The sequence below is a fragment of the Mesocricetus auratus genome, unplaced genomic scaffold (assembly GCF_017639785.1).
Source record: "Mesocricetus auratus isolate SY011 unplaced genomic scaffold, BCM_Maur_2.0 Super-Scaffold_100009, whole genome shotgun sequence".
Lineage (NCBI taxonomy): Eukaryota > Metazoa > Chordata > Mammalia > Rodentia > Cricetidae > Mesocricetus > Mesocricetus auratus.
In genome coordinates, this window is record NW_024429193.1 from 5,020,885 (window position 1) to 5,039,447 (window position 18,563).

The following is an 18,563-nucleotide window of genomic DNA, read 5'->3' on the forward strand; positions in this document are numbered from 1 at the left end:
CAGGGAGGGTGAGGCCCTCAATGGGGGTGTCCATAGTCTGTCATTTCATCCAGGGCAGGGCCTAGACCCTTCCCCAAGAGTCTAGGGTGAGAGTGCATCTCACATTGTTGGATGGGAGCCCAAAGTCCATTTGTATACCTGGGATAAATACTGATCTACTACCCAAGATTTTATTATTATCGTATGTGTCTAATGTACACGCATATGATATGTGTGTGTGTGTATGTGATAAGCATGTACAGGTGCTCATGGCATGGTGTGTGTGTGTGTGCGCGCGCACACGCGCATGCCAACCCTGCTGAGCCACCTCAGCGGAACAGTGAAGGCTTTCCCACTTTCCTCACTTGTTAAAATTATTATGATTCATGCAGCAGTTATATAAGAAAAAAGAGCCAGGACTAAATGTAAAGAATTTGGTGACTACAACTCATAAAATCTAATTGACTGCTTGCAAACCTGTCGTGAAACAGCCCACGTTCACTCCGCAGGGAAACTGTAGTGGAAGATACTGCCGGGCTCCTGGCTGCCTTGACTTGGGGCGGGGGAGGGTAGTGTGAGCCTCAGGTTGGCCAGGTAAATTGCAAGAGGGCCGTTTATCTGCGGCTCTATCCAGATACCCAGTGCTGGGCGGTAAAACTAACCCTGAGTGACTGAATTTGATCTGGTGGGACTGGTGAGCCATTGAGGTTCCCCAGCAGCTCAGCTGGGTCCCAGGAGGAAAGTCTGCAATCTCTAGTTTAGCTCTGAGACTAAAAACATGTATGGGAAAATAATTTCTTCCTGACATATTTAATATGTAATTCTTTTCCTAACTAAATCAGCATAATGAAAATTAGATTGTAAGACAGAAAGCTGTGGATTTCAATGCATCTGAGATATCGATCATAGGTTTTAATTAACGGCTTGTTTCATTGCATTATTGTAACCCTATAAGCTTATTTGAAAAGTACAAACATGTAGGGATAATGTTTGCAAGAAACTGGGAAACAGGTTGAGGAATATCTGACTGCAGTAAGGGTTTTGGTTCAATTCTGTCCCCACATCTTATTCCAAGCGAAACTGAGTTATAATAAAACATGCTCCTCGATCCAGAACCAGATAATAATGGAGACAAGTACTCCACCTGGTTAGAATTTAAGAGCAATTTCCTGAGGCTCTGTCTTAGTGAGGGTTAGGATTGCTTGAAGGAACACCATGACCACGGCAGGCAACACTTGCAAAGCAAACACTTAATTGGAGTGACTCACTTACAGTTCAGAGGTTCGTCATGGTGGGGAGCCTGGCGGCATGCTGGCGGGCATGGTGCTGGAGCAGTAACCGAGTGCCCTACATCGTGCGGGCAACAGGAAGTCAACTGACTCTTACACTTTGGGAAGCTTGAGCAAAAGAGACCTCAAAGCCCGCCTCCACAGTGACATGCTTCCTCCAAGAAGGCCACACCTACTTCAACAAAGCCACACCTCCTGATAGTGCCGCTCCCTTTGGGGGCCCATTTTTCTTTCAAAGCACCACAGGCTCCATCATAAGAGCAAAGGGACGCACAGTGGGCGAGTTGCGGCTGGCCATACACTAAAGGGGTAATAAGGACTGTTTCACAGAGCCATTGCCTAATTAAAACCAGCTTAAGTCGGTCATGTTATCCCAGATGATTCTCGAACCTTCCATTGTGTGATTCCACTGTGTAGATAAACTGTTTCTTAAGCTTTTTTAGATGGGTAGAAAAGCCAAATCAATCACAGACCAATTTCATGCAGCTCACTTACAAATATCAATGCTTTATCAACTAAAAAGAGGAGCTACTAGTACGAAGCCCAAACTTAGATTTCTTCTGAAAAGCCAGCCTATGTTTTTTTTTCAAATTAAAGAAAAAAATCACCGCCTAGGCCAACAAATATCTTATTAATTTCCTAACATTTTAAAAGAGTATTGGAAAGGTAAGAATAGGGCTTTAGGTCATCGTTGGAGGAAACCCATTAAATTTTAAAAGGAAATTATTTTTTGAAGATTTATCATGTAACTGAACCCCTAAAATGCTGTTTCAGCTTAGAATAGACCAGCACTAGGTACATTTACTGCTGTGAGTATCCACTTTGGTTTTTTTTTTTCCGTTTATCCTCACCATGGAAATGAGAATTCCTCCTTGTATATGTTGATGAGACCAAGTGAAGCAGTGTGCAGACTGTCAAATTAAAACATGGCCTGGTGGTCACACTCCCCCCCAACCCATTCTTAACTTGTCTGTCTTAACTTATTTATCTACATAATGTCATTTGGTTTCACGCAGCAATACATGGTTACAGGAAAATTTAAAATAAATCTAGATATTAAAGACCCTGACACTTGGTACAGAGAAGATGCTGTTGCTGTGTGGTGGGTCTAAAACCAAAGCTGGCAGGTGTGTGTGTGTGTGTGTGTGTGTGTGTGTGTGTAGAGAGAGAGAGAGAGAGAGAGAGAGAGAGAGAGAGACAGACAGACAGAGAGAGAGAGACAGAGACAGAGAGAGACAGAGAGAGACAGAGAGAGCTCAGTGCAGGGACTACTGCTTAAGTGTGAATTAAATCTCCAGAAGTTAAAGACAAGACCAAAGTCACAACAGGATGCGTGTTTGCGATTCCAGCACTGAGACAGAGAAGGGAACATCAGTGGGGCTCACTGACAGCCAGCCCAACCGAATCTACAAACAGCAGGGCAGTGAAAAGCCCTTCCTTCCCCCAAAACTCACAACCCCTTAATGGATAAATAAATAATTAATAATAATAAAAACTTCCAAATAACCAAAATAACCCAGTATTAATGGTGCCTGAGGAAGATAGACACCCAAACTTGCCTTCTGTTCTTCATATACAAATGTACACATGTACAACCACACACACACACACACACACACACACACACACACAATCTCTTTTCTAACTTAAAGAAATGAAAGGGCAGCCTTTTACTCTGTTATCAAAATCTTTATTAGAAGAAAAAAACCAAATATACAATGAGCAACAACAAATGCCATTAAATATTAACCATTGTAACTACCAAAGGTATTTAGACCATACACTTTCAGTGTTCCTGCATAGCAGAGACACAGTGACTACATAACCCATGCCGCCATGGGCTCAGGAGAGCCCAAACCACCAGGCGTGGGGCGGGAGGGGGGAAGAGCCCACACCGCAAGGCGCTAGTGGGAACTTTTTGGTATAAAAGTATCTAAAGTGACCCTCCAACAAACAGATCACTGACAAACGGATAGTAAGTTACGAATGATTGACTCATTTAATCTCCACCTTGGGGCTGACTTGCTCTGAGTCTGAGTTGGTAAAAACTCAGTCAGTTTTCCAGCTTAGCCATCCTCACAAAATTATTTAACACTGAATCAAAAACAGTTCTTGTTTCTGCTGGCACAATAATAATATAAAAAAGCCAACAGGTAAACAAGTTGTTTCATATAAAAACGTTGTCAGCAGAATGATGTATACAGAGCAGGCTCCCATGTTGGAGTCATGAGTTACAGAGGTTTTTCTTGTTTTTGTTTTTGTTTTCAGCACAGGGCGCACCTGTTGCCACCCTCTGAGGGGGGAAAAGTTTCCCTGTGTGACTCCCACAAGACATGGGATGTGTAGATGCTGGCCGACTGTATTTTTAAGGAACTAGTTATAGAAAATGGTTACACTTTAAAAAACGTCTTCTAGTAAAAGCAAAGACAAACCCAGCAGGCGTTTCTCTCAGGGGGCTGCTTTGCTTGGGGGTAGCACACATTTGTGAACGCCCACGAGGCGCAAGGGGAATTGTTGGTGTCACACACTCCTCTGGTGTGGAGGGTTGTCAGGGGTAGTTAAATGATCAGAGGCGTCCGGTCACAGAGCAAGATGGAAACAAAACAGAACAAAACAAACTGAAAAAACAAACAAACAAACAAAAACAAACAAATGAAAAACGTGAGGAGACTTTTCGTCCCTCGATGTTGCAGGGTGTGGTTTCTTCAGACAAGGTCTCCACACTTTCCCACAAGACGCGGGAAGTGCTGGCCAGCCAGGAAGGCACTTGTGAGAGAGCTACTGAGTGCTCAGGGCTGGACAGCTCTCACAGGAGGCATTCTCGGCTTAGACAGGCAAAAGCCAAGGCGGGCAGCCCGCTTAACCGGTTGGCTATCAGACAGGAGTGGGGGGACAGGGGCCTTGCTTTAATTATCAATTTTCTCTGCAGAAGCCTTTTAATTGTCATCTCAAAAAACAAAACAAAACAAACAAAACATACATTAGGAGCTATTGATTTAAATCACAGTCCTTCATTGAGTTAATGCTAAAAAAGAATAGGAATGTATTCAGTATAGTTTTCAAAACGTCCAAGCCACTTTATGTAAAAACAAAACAAACAAACAAACAAAAAGAGAAAATACAAGCCGAAAGATCTTAGTATAAAAATGTTGCATGTTATTAACAATCCCCTTGCGCCTTCTGATGGCTTCACGGGTTACATTGTGGGCTTTGATATGAGCCGCGAACGCCAAGCAGCAGCGAGGCTGTGGATACGTAATGTCCCCAACCAAAGCACTGTGGCAGGAGTGCTGGACCCACACCGCGGAGCAGGAGGTGACACAGGCGGCCGGATGCCCACCTGGCTCTCCTACCGCTTCTTATTCTTCTTCTCCTCGCCTGGCTCCATCAAGAGGTCCTTTAGGGCCGGGGTCACGTAATAGGGTTTGGAAGGAGAGCCCTCGTTCCTTTCCAGGTCTTCCACTAGGAGGGAGGAGGGCAGAAGTCAATAGCACACAAAGCGGTGGGAGGAGCAACATCGCCACCTGCTGCCCGCACGCTGCACAGCAACGCCCAACGTCGCTCGTATAGACAACCGCGAGCACCGTTGTAAACAGCCAGGAAAAGCAATTAGCCCTTGTTAATACAGGAGACAGTTCAAGACTTTTCCATGGAATGAATGAGGAGATAACATTTACTCCCCGCACAAACTGGCTTCCTACATTACAATGTCCGTTTCCAAATTGCCAGCGACAATTAAGTAGTCTTTGTCAAATCCTTCCACGGACACTTCTGAAAAATATTGCTCTGTGTTTTAAAAGCTTTTAATTGCTGTGTAAGAAAATGGCTTCTAAAATTCTTCTCCAAAAAGAACATTCATGTTTTACTCTATGCCTTTTAATTACAGAAGTAATAAACGGAGACTATTTTTTTTTCTGAGCAGAAATATACCACAGCATAGCAATAAAAGACAGCTAATTTCTCACATCTGATCTACAGCTGATTTTATCTGTAGCTGAATCAGCTAAAGGATTTTTTATCACCATCCAGACAGTGGTCCACATACAATCATAAGTTCCTGGCTACGGCGGACACCTGCAGCTACAGAGTCACTAGTAGATGTCACATTCCCAAAGGTCTTCGTTGAGGTTCTAGCACACTTGAAAACAAAACACTACCAAAATTCAAGAAAATAGGTAAGTGGTTGCTTCTCTCTACCTCATCGAGGAGAGAATGAACAAGGCCCTTTTGGCAAATGACATTCGGGTGTGTGGAATTTCAATAAAATAGGCCAAGAACAAGCTACTGGCAGTCATGTAATGTGGACCAGTACATTGAAAACCGTCTGGTATAACTGGCTCTATGTAGGAAGTCTCCGTAAAACTGTTATAAATCTAGGTTCACACACTTGAGAATAAATAAATAAATTAGCGCTTATAGTAACTTATAACTCAAGGACATATCTCGACTCTCAAACGTGAGGGCCGTATTGACATCCACACGTTCCGTTATTAATATATAGACAATCTGGCATAAGTTTAACATCATCACAACCAAAAGGGCACTGGTCAATCCCGTGCTCTTTGGAGGGGCGTTTTAGAACTAGCCCGTGTGGTCCACCTCCACACACAGGGAAGAAGCAGGCAAGGGTGTAGGGGTCCAATTCACACTTTTCCTTCACCCACGTGAGATTTGGGCGTGGCCCACGACAAACCAGCTTCCTCTCTAAGCCCTGGGGTTGGGGTTGGGGGCGGGGAGACTTCCCGATGTGAAACCAACACACCCACGAAACCATCAGACTTGGTACCTGATAGAAGAGGCCACTGGTCTATTGCCTTAGAGTGAAATCTGAACGGACCCACCGGCTTTCTTCCTCCACTGAAAGCTGAATTCAAAAACCTTCTGCAGGGCGAAGTCACAGGGATACAGGTCTGCACCAATGACAAGGCGCTTAGTCCACCGGCCTTCAGTGCGGCTGGAACGGGGGCGGGGCGGGGGGAACTCGGGCGAAAGGCAAGAGACGAGCGAGGTAGCCACTTCCGCTGTGTTCAGAACGTTCTCAGGGTGGCCAAAGGTTCGTCGTAACGGAAACGATATTCCCCAGTCTAGATTTGACCCCAATACGAGCCTCATATTTCACTGAACCAGATGAACCACGAGGGTCCAAGGTTCCCTTCCCCTGCAGCAGTGCTGGCTGCTGAATCCGTGGCACCCACACTTTCACACGCCTGGTCGTGGGCTCACTTGAAAGAGGCTGTCTAGGGAACCAGGATTACGAGTTGAATCACAGTTTCAAAGAGCTGTTCACCAGCTTAAACAGTAACTATGAACGTAGCACCATATTTACAAATCATACGCCGGTCAACTGCAATTCAACGTTCTTATGGCTAATTGATTACACATTTATAGTCTTGTAGTAAAAACAACTGCCTGAATATCCCTTACAAATATACACTTATAAAAAGAAAGGCTAGCAAAGTTATAAAAGTCAGTAAAACATTGTCAGCTACAGGCTTTTTTCTTTTTTGCAGTCGGGACCACAGTCTATAAAGTAAATTTGGCCACCTTCAAATGCCCGATCCCTCAGACGGTACTAATTGCAACGCTTTCGGGAAACAGCATGGAGCTTGCACACTGCTCCAAAGCAACAGCTTCACACTGCAATCAACCTAAGTGAGAAGAAAAAAAACCCTTTCTGCTTGAGGCTTTTCTACTCTCTCTGTCTCTGGGGAGCTGGACGCTTCTTGGTGAGAATCCTGTGCAGGCTGGGGGTTACAAAGTAAGGTTTCTCTGCTGATCCGTCGTTTCTCTCCAGATCTTCACCTGCGTACCGGCAGCCAAGGCAGGGGCCGCAGCAGAACGAGAACCCAGAGTTTTACAAATTGGACAGTTGAACAGGGAGAAACCAGAGAAGTCAGTGTTAGCGTGTCAAACGCAAGGCAAACAGACGCAACGCCGGTGATTGACAAGGCGCCAACTGGCCTGTGCCTGCAAGCAGGGTCCCTGAATACCTGACACCAGGCCCCTGGGACCCTAGGAGCTTTATCTCCATGGTTATCAGCAAGCTCTTCCCGTGGTTTCTAAAGTGCCACCTTTCAACTCTTATCAGCTCGTTTCCCAGAAGTGACAAAGATGCCACACATCACTAACTCCGTGGAAAGCATAAAACAAAGACTTAGTTTCATAGCTCAAGACTCTTTGCTTTTGAGATAAGGCCTTGCCATGTAGCCCAGGCTGGCCAGGAATTGACAGTCAGTCCTCTTGCTTTAGTCTCCCCAAAACAGAACTAAAGGACATCTACACGTAAGGTCTCCTTCCAAGTAATTGCTGCTTTACGTTCGAGGTTAGGTAACGGTAAATCACCAAGCCAGGTAGGCAACTAAGTTTTTAACCTTCTCATCTTTCAGTTTTCCACAAACACACACACCGGATACTTACAGAAGCAGATGAAAATGGTTTCAACGCACATCGAATAGACACTGAAGAACCCATGAGCAATCAGGTAAGATCCGAGCACAAGAGTCTGTGAACAGACAAGGAAGAGAATGAGCACATTGCTGACTCCACTCAGAACAGCAGCAACGCAGCTGTAAACAACGCAGCTGTAAATGGAAGGCAGGACAAGGAGGTGTTGGAGTACTCTGTGCTGGGAACATCTGCAATATAGACACCTTTGATTTTATGATAGCACGCTGTCCTGAGACTTAAAAAAAATGCACTCGCTCACATGACCACCGAGACTCCTACCCAAAGAATCTCAGCACCGAGGGGTTAAGAGCATGTGCTACCTGGGTCCTCAAGTTACTCAGCATCTGCTCTGACAAGTGGAAGAGAAGCATGTATGTCACACTGTGGGGCTATGGATGACAGTCAGTGCAATAGGGAATACAATGTATTTATTTACCAGAGAGGGAGTCACACAAGCTGGGAGTCAGAAGTGTGGTCAGATGACAGTCAGTGCAATAGGGAATACAATGTATTTATTTACCAGAGAGAGAGAATCACACAAGCTGGGAGTCAGAAGCGTGGCCGGCTTCCAAAAGAGGAGGTCCTTTTTCCTTTCGCTTCCTTTCATCTCTACCTGTGCTAATTTCCTTGTCCCCGCCCTCATGGACGGATAGCTTTGTGGGGCTCACTCCTACATCACACAGCTTAGGAGAGCTAACTCATGGCTGGATCCAGCAGGGCTCCACTCGGCGCCCGACTACTTGGCTATCTATTTGTCCCCTGTGACTGGGACTGTTGGCTTCTCTACTTAGACATCCACTCCCTTTGGGGGAGCCACTTCATCCAAGTTAGAGCCCCATGGGAGGGGGAGAGGGGGAGAGTCAGCTCCTGGCTTACAGTTGCCTACATCACTCGCAAGGCCAGCTTCTTTTCCAGAAGGTCCTGCCATTGTATCTAGTGGCACAGCAGCAAGTGTACTCTGGGCTGGCTTCTACCGCCCTCCTAATGTCCCTAGGAATGCAACCCACGGAAGATCAGCCGTCTAACCTTCCACGTGCAGCCCTATCAGCAGGGCAGTCCTTTCCGAGGAACCGGACATCAAAGAGCGGGAGACACAGGTTAAGACCAGCAACGCTCGACTTCGTTGTTTCTGTTTCCTTTCGCGTTTCTTACGTTCCCGTCTCTTCATAAATCGTGAGACCACTAATGCTAAGCTTCCAAGACTGAACCGTCCCCCGCATCCTTATACTAGAACTACAATCTCCAGGGAGACAGAACTCAGGAGAGAGCTATGGGGACGGCCACGGAAGCTACTGAGGTCAGAGCAGCCATACCCTTATCCAAGGACTGGGCCCTTCTACAAAGAGACAGGGTCTGCCCGTCTTTCTCTCCAGCCTGTGGTGTGAGGACTCAACCTCTGCCCGCCTGGTGCCTCCAAGCCTTTCAAATCGTGACGAGCACATTCCTGCCGTCAAAGCCACTCACCCTACGTTGCTTTTGTTAGTGTCCCATACACCAACTCTTACCAGAAAAGGTACCCAGTAGTAATTTAAGGTTGTTGGTCCTTCTACAATCTCTTGCAGTCTCTCTGTGAAGAGTAGGAAGGCCAGGACACCTACGTGGAAAAAGCAGAACACGGATATCCTACACTGAGAGAGGGTTTTTGAGATTTTTGTAGCAAAGCCACAAACTCCTTACAGCTTTGAATCCGTGTTGCCATCGCTACTCACCTACAATCCCGGAGACCAGGATTTTCCCCAGGAGCAGTATGAAGTGCGTGACTTCATCTGTAACTGCGACCCTGAGCATCAAGGGGGAATAAGAAAGTATAGTTCAGGCTTTGATGCGTTCCGTGCTCGAAATCTGCACGAGGTAGAGAGACTCACGGGTTCACTGCCCCGTGTATTTGGTGAAATTTTGCTAATTGTTTAAGTGCAAGGCATAAGCATGGAAGCCAGACATGAGGTTCTTATTTCTAATGAGGACCACAGAAGGGGACATTGTAGGGGTGTCTGGTTCGGTCTCTGCTTCCTAAGGTAATGGGCCAGCTTGACTCCATCTTAAGGATGGAAGTAATTTTGTTGTAATGTCAGAACAAGTCCATTTCTATTTGCTGCAAAGCACAAGTTGACCTTGCTATAACCTGTTTTTGGAATTTGGACATGCTCCCAATACCCTGAAAGATAAGATGCTCTGCCAAATAACTTTGAAATGCTTAGCCAAGTTCCTAAACAACCAAAATTTCCTCTGGAAATTCCCCAACCGTTGAAAAACCCTACTAGCCTTGAAGTTTTTTTGGACTATATAAACCCCACCTTCTCCTGTGTTTGGTGCTATTTTTCTCAAACCCCTCTTTAGGGAGATCTCACAGAAAACAAAGGTCCCTTAACTTGACCAGATAATTTGGGTACAGGTCTTTACTGTCATTTGGTGGGATTACCAAGGGGATTCTGGATCCTGAGAACCGTGAATGTGATCTCTGATTCTGCACACCCAACTCCCAATAATTTTGAGAGGAGGAAATTGGCATCAAGAAGTTGCTAATGAAATTCTCTTGGAGAACTTCTTTTCAGAAAGGACAATAAAAGTTAAATATGTAGCCACCTAGGTAGGAGAAAGGAACTACAACTTTGAGCTATGAAAAGAAGTGAATGCTGATTGCAATGCTGCAACATAAAATGAGATTTAAATAAATAAATTATTTTAAAAAATCTATCAAACTAAAAGGCAACACCCATGGCTGATGAGGCCAGCAACATCCCCGGGTCACTACAAGCAAAGGATGTCAAGTCAAGTCTCACCAGATTGTCTGCGGCCTGATTACTTACTTCAAAATGTTTCTCATAAGCAGATAGAAAGCGTCTCGTGTCGATGCACAGAAGTTTTTACCGTATAATGCAATCTGAAAATGATTGACGCTCTTGTTAGCAGCACAGACAAGCAACACCCAGGACAACACCTTTCACCGCCATCTTCCACACTAGCAACCCTGTCCTTGGTCCAACATTTGGGTTTGTGGATGCCTAGGAGCTCTCTGTCCTTGACCCCACAGAACTCTCAGGGTCATTGACACTAGGGGGCTTGCCAAGGGTGCATGTAGGGGCAGGCCTTCCTCTCAAGTCTCAGATGAGGGGTTCTATCTTCGAAATATCCAGCTGTAGTGGGTACTAAGTGGATTGGATATTGTCATCCCATTAAAAAAAATTACCCCCAAGGAAAGCCGATCCTGTCTACGATGAGGATTTACTGACTAAAAGGCTCAGCACTGTCTCTCTCTCTCTCTCTCTGTAGATAAACTGAGCCTTCGATTCATGACTGTATGAATCCCATCTCCAGCCCCCTCCCCACTGGGACGATAAGCAAGCATCATATGGCGGCTTCTGCGTTTTGAGAGAGTTGTTTTTTTCTGTCTGCTATGCAAACACAACGAAGCTCTAGGGGCTTCCACCTTCTCACGGGAAACAGGATGGAGATCTGCGCAAGCATTAGTACTACTTAAAGTTCATTAAAATGATTAATCCTTTCTCAACATTGTGCAAATCCCTCTCGTAGAAAGGCAGTCTCTTCCCTGAAGGGACTGGGGCAACAGGTTCCCTCTTACACAGCTGCCAGACACACAGCACCGTTTCATCCGCCACACTCCCAGCTTTGCCATTTTAAAGTCTAGCTACATTTATTTGTGTACGTGTGTGTATGTGTGTGTGCGTGTGTATGTAGTGCATGTGTGTGTATGTGTACATGTATGAGTATACATATGTAAGTGCATGTGTGTATGTGTGTACATGTGTGTATGTGTGTGTACATGTGTGTATGTACATGTGTATGTGTGTCTATGCATGTGTATGCATGTGTATGTGGTGTATGTGTGTGTGCATGTGTATGTGTCTGTACATGTGTATGTGTCATGTATGAGTATACATATGTAAGTGTATGTGTATATGTGTGTACATGTGTGTATGTGTGTGTATATGTGTGTATGTACATGTGTATGTATATGTATGTGTGTGTTTATGTGTTTGTGTGTATGTGTTTATGTATACATGTGTGTGTGAGTGTGTATGTGTGTATGCATGTGTATGTGGTGTATGTGTATGTGTGTACGTGTGTGTATGTGTGTGTACATGTGTGTGTATGTGTGTATGCATGTGTATGTGGTATATGTGTATGTGTGTGTACATGTGTATGAGTGTGTATGTGTGTATGCATGTGTATGTGGTGTATGTGTGTACGTGTGTGTATGTGTGTGTATGTGTGTACATGTGTGTATGTACATGTGTATGTGTGTGTTTATGTGTACATGTGTATGTGTATGCATGTATATGTGGTGTATGTGTGTGTACGTGTGTACGTGTGTATATGTGTATGTGTGTGTGTACATGTGTATGTGTTTATGTGTAAATGTGTGTGAGTGTGTATGTATGTATGCATGTGTATGTGGTGTATGTGTGTGTGTGTACATGTGTATGTGTTTATGTGTAAATGTGTGTGAGTGTGTATGTGTGTATGCATGTGTATGTGGTGTATGTGTGTGTGTGTATGCCTGCTCCACAGCGTGTGAGTGGAAGTTACTGAAGGATTTGGTTCTCTTCTTCCACCCCGTGGGACTAGGGCTGGCTTGGCTCGTCAGGCTTGGCAGCAAACACCTTTACCCTCGAAGCCATCTCTCCGACCTGGAGCACACTTTGAAAATTTCAACACAAATATTTCCCCTTCAGTGAGATATCAAAGGTACTAACATCTCAAGAAAAGTGTAGCCCTGACTCGTGTGTGGGAGTCACACACACACACATCACAGTAAGAAACTCGATCACTTGATACTAGAACGCTCTCTGGGCTTTAGGGTAAACATGGGGTCTGGGCAGAGCAAGGGTACCATAAATAAACAGGGGTCCACTTACCATGATATAGGCATTTCTGTTTAAAAACTTCACCATCTTTTCCAAACACCAGAAACAGCACCGTAGGCAACACTGTAGGAACCGGGCAACACTGTTCTGTGCCTCTGTGGGAGGGCATTTAAGTCCATTAGCAACTCTCAGCCTTCAGACCCAAAATGATGACACTGGAAATAGGTTTTAATTTTTTTAATTGTGATGTATACCTAATTGACATTTTAGCCATTCAACTGTCTATGATTCAGTGGCCTTAGCACATTTACAGTGCTGTAAAATAATTTCACTACCCATTTTCAGAAGTTCTTATCAAATCAAATCAATGCCCAGCAAAAATCACCTTCTAAGTCCCTCTCCCCCAGCTTATATTTTACTTGCTGGCATAGGACTGCCTCTTCTAGGAATCCCAAGTAGAGTGATACAAAGAGGATTCTTTTTCATCTGGCTTTTTTTTTTTTTTGACTCGGCATAATGTTTTCAAAACTGACCACTTCCTTCCTTTCTGTGACACTGACATTCCACTCTAGGTATATAACACAGGTGTATCCTGTCCACTATTAGTGGACATGCGGGCCGCTCACACCCTTCAGCTATGGTAAATACTGTTGTCACGGATACTGTGGAGCAGTGTAGAAGTCCTTCCCTGGGTGACTATGAAATTACAATTTTAGCTTTATGCAAACTCAGCTGTTCCGCTGGTGGCTATGCCGTGAAGCATTTGTATGGAAGGGTCCAGCCCCTCTGCCCTGTGCAGCAGTATTCACAGCCCAAGTACACAAGGGTCCAGTGTCTCTGCATGTGAACGGTGCTATTCACATACATGTGAACGGCGCTATTCACAGCCTGCTTGCTGTGGTTGCTCTGGTGGCCGGGTTTGGTCTGTACGTCCCTATACGATGACACTGCATCCTTCAGTCTTGGTTGAGCATTCTTGTCTACATGATGTCTTCTCAACTCCTCGGGACACCTTTGAACTTGTGTTGCTTGCTACGGAGAGACAGGAGGTCCGTGTGTGTTCTGGACACGAGTCCCTTCTCTAGTATTGCTATTTGTGACTGATTTTCCTCCGCTATGTGGGGGCTGTCTCTTCACTCTGTCGTTCCTTTGATGCATGAATGTTGCTGACTTTCATGAAGTTCAATTGTGCTTTTGGTGTGAAATCAAGAAACTTCCATCAAATCCGATGACATAAAATTTTCTTTTTTTTTTTCTAAAAGTATTACAGTGTTATCCTGTGTGTTGAGATCCTTGATGTGTTTTGGGTTAACTTTGTATTTACTGTAAGTGTGGGTCCAACTGCGTGCATTTACATTGGGCCTCTCCAATTTTTCTATCACCATTAAGCTGACCAGCCTTTCCCGACTTTTAAAGGTGAGAATTTATGTGTGGGATCCACAAGCTATCCCAGGTCTACATGCTCACTTGATCGCCAAACCATCCTGCTTTGACAGAGCTGTCGTTTTATCTTAAATCAGGAAATTTGATCAGGAAATGTGTGCTATGCATGAAATAATACAGCATGAACAGAGCCTGTGTGTGTGTAGACTGCCTGTGCCGTGTATGAAGAGTGATGTCAGGGCTCACAGTTGTCTTAAGCCTGGAACTGCACACATGGTATCTCTACATGCTCCTCCACAGTAATACGTTCGGACAGAATTCTTCAAATCCTCTGAACTTTGCTTCTCCTGGATTCCACAAGATCAGCTATGTGTCAGGACACCAGACGCTCTCCGTTCCCCAGTTTTCCCACCCCTCCTCTTGGGACCCAACCCTTAGCAAGCACTGCTGGGCTGTGTTTCAAAACTACATTCAGCTCCCTACAATTCTCTCGTCTCCACCCTGATCCGCAATAGCCACCAGGTCACCTTGCACACCCCCCCCCACTTTTATCTAGGAGCGTCTGATCAGCTCGGCAAGCTTACTTTTAAGTCGACTGTCCAGGTACTCTATGATCACTTTAAACATCTGGACTGATGCGAGGATCAGAGATCCAAAGGCTAGAGACCCCGTGTGGTACCTGGGCGGAGACAAGACAGAGCGGAGGGGTGAAGCGATGTTTCTGAATGTACAGGTGCCTCTTGAACAGTTTCATGGGTAAAAGGGTTCAGCAGAAGTGAAGGTGTTTTTTGATTTTTTTAAAAATCTCTTATGAAATTGGTGGAGCTTTCCACAGGAAATTTGAAACTAATTATCTGTCTTGTCTTTATAACCCATAATATGTTCTCCTAGAGGAGGGGTTGGCCTGATCAGTGGGGACACAAATTAATAATCCCTTTGGTGTCCAGCTCTATGCCCGCTCATCTCCGGTCGCCTATGGGATTTAGGACATTGACCTCTGGGCAAGGGATCCTGAAAACGTGGCTGGGCAACTGGAGGCAATGAGCGCCTACCAATCTCAGATTCTATTTTCAACTCGTTTAGTCCTCCGCCACTAGAATTCGCCGGCAAAGAATGAACGTCAGAGAGAGAGAGAGAGACAGACAGACAGACAGATAGAGAGAGAGCGAGAGAGACAGAGAGCGAGAGAGACAGAGAGAGAGGAGAGAGAGAGAGAGAGAGAGAGAGAGAGAGAGAGAGAGAGAGAGAGAGAGAGAGAGAGAGAGAGAGAGAGAGAGAGAGAGAGAGAGGAAAGGGGCCCGGAGTCCGGTGTTTCAGCTTACCGCACTGCTCGTCCGAACGCCAAGAAGAGTGGGTACCTGGGGATGTCCTCGGGTTTTCTCATGGCCCAGTAGTAAGAGGCGAAGGCGCCGGCGAGGGTGCACTGGCCCAAGGCTATGACAAAGTTTACGAGCCAGAGAAAGGCAAAGAGGTTGTAGATCTGGAAGACGATGATGTACTCATGATACACGCTCCTCGCACCGTAGAAAGCGAAGTTGCATGACGCCCCAGGGCAGACTACGGGAATGTGAGTCTCAGGAAAAACCTGCACTCGGGAGAAAATACGGGAACGTGGTATCGAATGTGGTTCTGACTTTTTTTCTTGTGGCCCAACTGGATATTCGGTCTCCCCACCCCCTCCACCCCTGCCACCACCCCCACTCCTTTTGGCTGTTACTTCTCTGACATATTGATAGACTTTAATGAGTTCCAGAAAGGGCTTATCATCATCCACATGCATCCCTCTCTCTACCTGCCGCACTTTTATGGGCACTCATGTTTTCAGTGCCACGCTGTCTTCTTGAGTTTGACTATAGACAGGTGAGCTCTGCCTCTGCCCGCTACGCCCAACGCTTCCCTTTCTCTCTGTACCGATCTCCCCTGCATCAGCTTTCATGATGCGCTGTAGCAGAACTCTTTGACTCACCTCTGGGTCGCAAGTTTCGTCTTCGTGTATACATCCCCCTTCCGGGACCATGACTTTGAATATTGGCACCCCTGATGTAGCCAGGAAACTGAGCACACTTGATTAAGGATAAAACAATTGGCTGTTGAGCTCAAGACAAACAGACAAGAAAAACCACAGGTCTGCAGACTGTGGGGGAATGAGCTTTAAATGCCTTCTGCCCATGCTTTGATGGCCACCCTCCTAGGAGGCTGATACTGGTGCCCTCATGGGCCAGTGACACAGAGAAACCAGAGAGGTACAGAGGACCCTTCTTAGGTTATTGCCAAGACCGTGCATCAGAATAGAACAGAACCCTGTGAGCCCGGTGGGGGTGGGGATTAAATTTGACTGACAAATCTAGTTACTTCTTTAGGTTGTTCGTCACCTTCACAGGGATGAAAAACTCTGGATTTGAGCTCTGGTCCCAAACAGCAAGGTGGACTCTAGAGACAAAGAAATCTGTTATCCAGAGATTGGGGAGGGGGGAGGCAGGTAAGGGACGTGGGAGAGCACTTATGAGCAAATGCAATCACGTATATATGAAAGTGTGTTTATGAAGTCTGTTATTTTGCACACCAAGGGTCAGTTGCCAAAGGATACATGGCTGTCACAGCCCAGTAGGAAATGCAGATTGACAGCAAGACGAAAGTTACCACGGGGTAGACTAACGTGCTGGGGATGTAGCCAATGGCTCTGAAACGAAGCAAGCAGTCATTGTTCAAAAGGACTCTGGATCAGACCTGGGCTTTCTCAATAACTAAACGTCCATTAAGAACCAGACGTATGTCTTAGATTGGATTCCTGTAACAGTAGTAATAGTCGCTGATAATTTCCTCTGGTGATGGCTGGAGCAAGTTCTGAGCTCATTCACTTTAAAGTGGGGTTTCCCAGGGTCGAGTTTGCCTCCTGCACAAGACTTCCAGCTCCCCTACCCTCTGAGTAGCCAGGGAGGTTTTGACAGACCACAGTCCTGTGATTTCTCCCCCTGCCTAGACTCTTACCTTCCTGAAGTGGGAGAAGACCTCATGGGCCTTATGTTAAAGTAGGGGATTTCTTTCCTGATTCGGAAGCCACTGTGCCATGTTCAATGTAGCATTGGCTTCCGCAGCAGCACCGTGTGGGCAGCTATGATGAGGTTCACTCCAGCCTACAGGGTCAGGTAGGCCATGCTTCTCTGCCCTCATACCCACTGATTCCCGGGGAAGAGGTGGTTGTGTTATCACCTGCCACACAACACAGGGACCCTTTCAGCAGATTTTCCCTCTGGGATATTTCCCCAGGTTCACAAAGCTGTCACTAGCAGCTTTTAAGCAGTTGCTTTCCTGTGTCTCCAGATTGAACACGTTTCTGTTTGGCATTGCCAAGGAAAATAGCAAAGGGGCCTCCCCACGTCAAATACACCTGCACACACGCCCTCGCTGGCCCGTCTCACTGCAGAGCTCCACTGTCCTTCCTTCCTGCACACTCCGAATTTAAGCTGTTAAGAGTCCAGAACTTTATTCTAAGCCCGTTAATTCCAGCTCGTACTTCCCCACAATCTATCAGCCTGTCATAGTGATGCTGGCCCTTCAACACCACACACACACACACACACATGTGCACTCACACACACACAAACACGAATACACACATAGACACACACTCACAAACCACACATGCACACACACCACAAGTGCACACACACATATACATATCGACACCCCACATATACTCACAAACCACACACACACGTCACATGCACACACACATATACACATAGACACCCCCACTCACAAACTACACACACACATGTCACATGCACACACACCACACACACACATACACAGATACTCACACACACAAACCACACACATACACACATAGATACTCACACACTCACAAACCACACACATACACACACACCACATGTGCACACACAGGCACACATGCATATACACATAGACACTCCCTCACACACTCATAAACCACACATGCACACACACACACACACCTCACTCACACATTCACCTGCACAAAAAATGTTGTAACAAGTGAGTTGAGTTACTGCACACAAATGTACCATTTAAGAAATAAATCCAGAAAATCAGTAGTTTCCAGGGATAATGATAGGCCCTCATTTATTGTAAGGGGGAAAGTTTAACCAACAGCTTGTTAGCTGTCTAAACCACTGGCTTCGGGTGGCACTTTTGTTATAATAATACGGCAATTTCGTTAAATTAGTCCTTAAAGATAATTAAAAATAATTCAGTCCTTGGCAGTTAACAACTTTGTTTCCACCGCTCCAAGCAGAGGGTCTGTGGCTTCCTGGGAGTCATTTCCCTGCTCTTCATTCACAACCCGACGGCACAGATTCTCTCAAGTGACCTTTTGAAATGGTCTGGAAACTATAGGTATTACTGAATGTTATGAAAAGACGGTTTATTTTGCAACATTTTTTTAAAAGTGAGAGTGTCCCTGGGTATTAAATGTGCCTGAATTAGGTGTTTTACACACACACAATGTATAGTCAGGCACTCGAGAAACAGCCTTTGTCCAACAGCAAGGCATGTCATGCACGCACAATGCACGGCACACAATTGATATCATGGAATTACAGTGATCCGGAGCACTGCAAATTCTCTCAATCAGTAATATTAGCACATGAGCCACCGC

General features: G+C 45.6%; 1 protein-coding gene across 7 annotated transcripts in view; it reads right to left on the reverse strand.

The window, feature by feature from the left end:
- Positions 1–2,942: 2,942 nt before the first annotated feature.
- The window catches only part of Slc44a5 (solute carrier family 44 member 5), a 288,547-nt gene continuing 272,926 nt past the window's right edge, over positions 2,943–18,563 (reverse strand). For 5 of the 7 annotated variants that reach the window (XM_040751568.1, XM_040751571.1, XM_040751570.1 and 2 more), the window contains 10 exons: positions 16,512–16,604; positions 15,891–15,978; positions 15,247–15,509; positions 14,509–14,603; positions 12,593–12,696; positions 10,523–10,596; positions 9,425–9,495; positions 9,221–9,309; positions 7,686–7,770; positions 6,057–7,070 (listed from right to left, as the gene is read on the reverse strand). In XM_040751568.1, coding sequence (XP_040607502.1) covers positions 6,958–7,070; positions 7,686–7,770; positions 9,221–9,309; positions 9,425–9,495; positions 10,523–10,596; positions 12,593–12,696; positions 14,509–14,603; positions 15,247–15,509; positions 15,891–15,978; positions 16,512–16,604 — 1,075 coding nt within the window. In that variant the 3' untranslated portion in view covers positions 6,057–6,957. Of the gene's footprint in view, positions 4,731–6,054; positions 7,071–7,685; positions 7,771–9,220; positions 9,310–9,424; positions 9,496–10,522; positions 10,597–12,592; positions 12,697–14,508; positions 14,604–15,246; positions 15,510–15,890; positions 15,979–16,511; positions 16,605–18,563 lie in introns of those variants that run through there. The other 2 variants (XM_040751569.1, XM_040751567.1) reach the window with 2 other exon arrangements.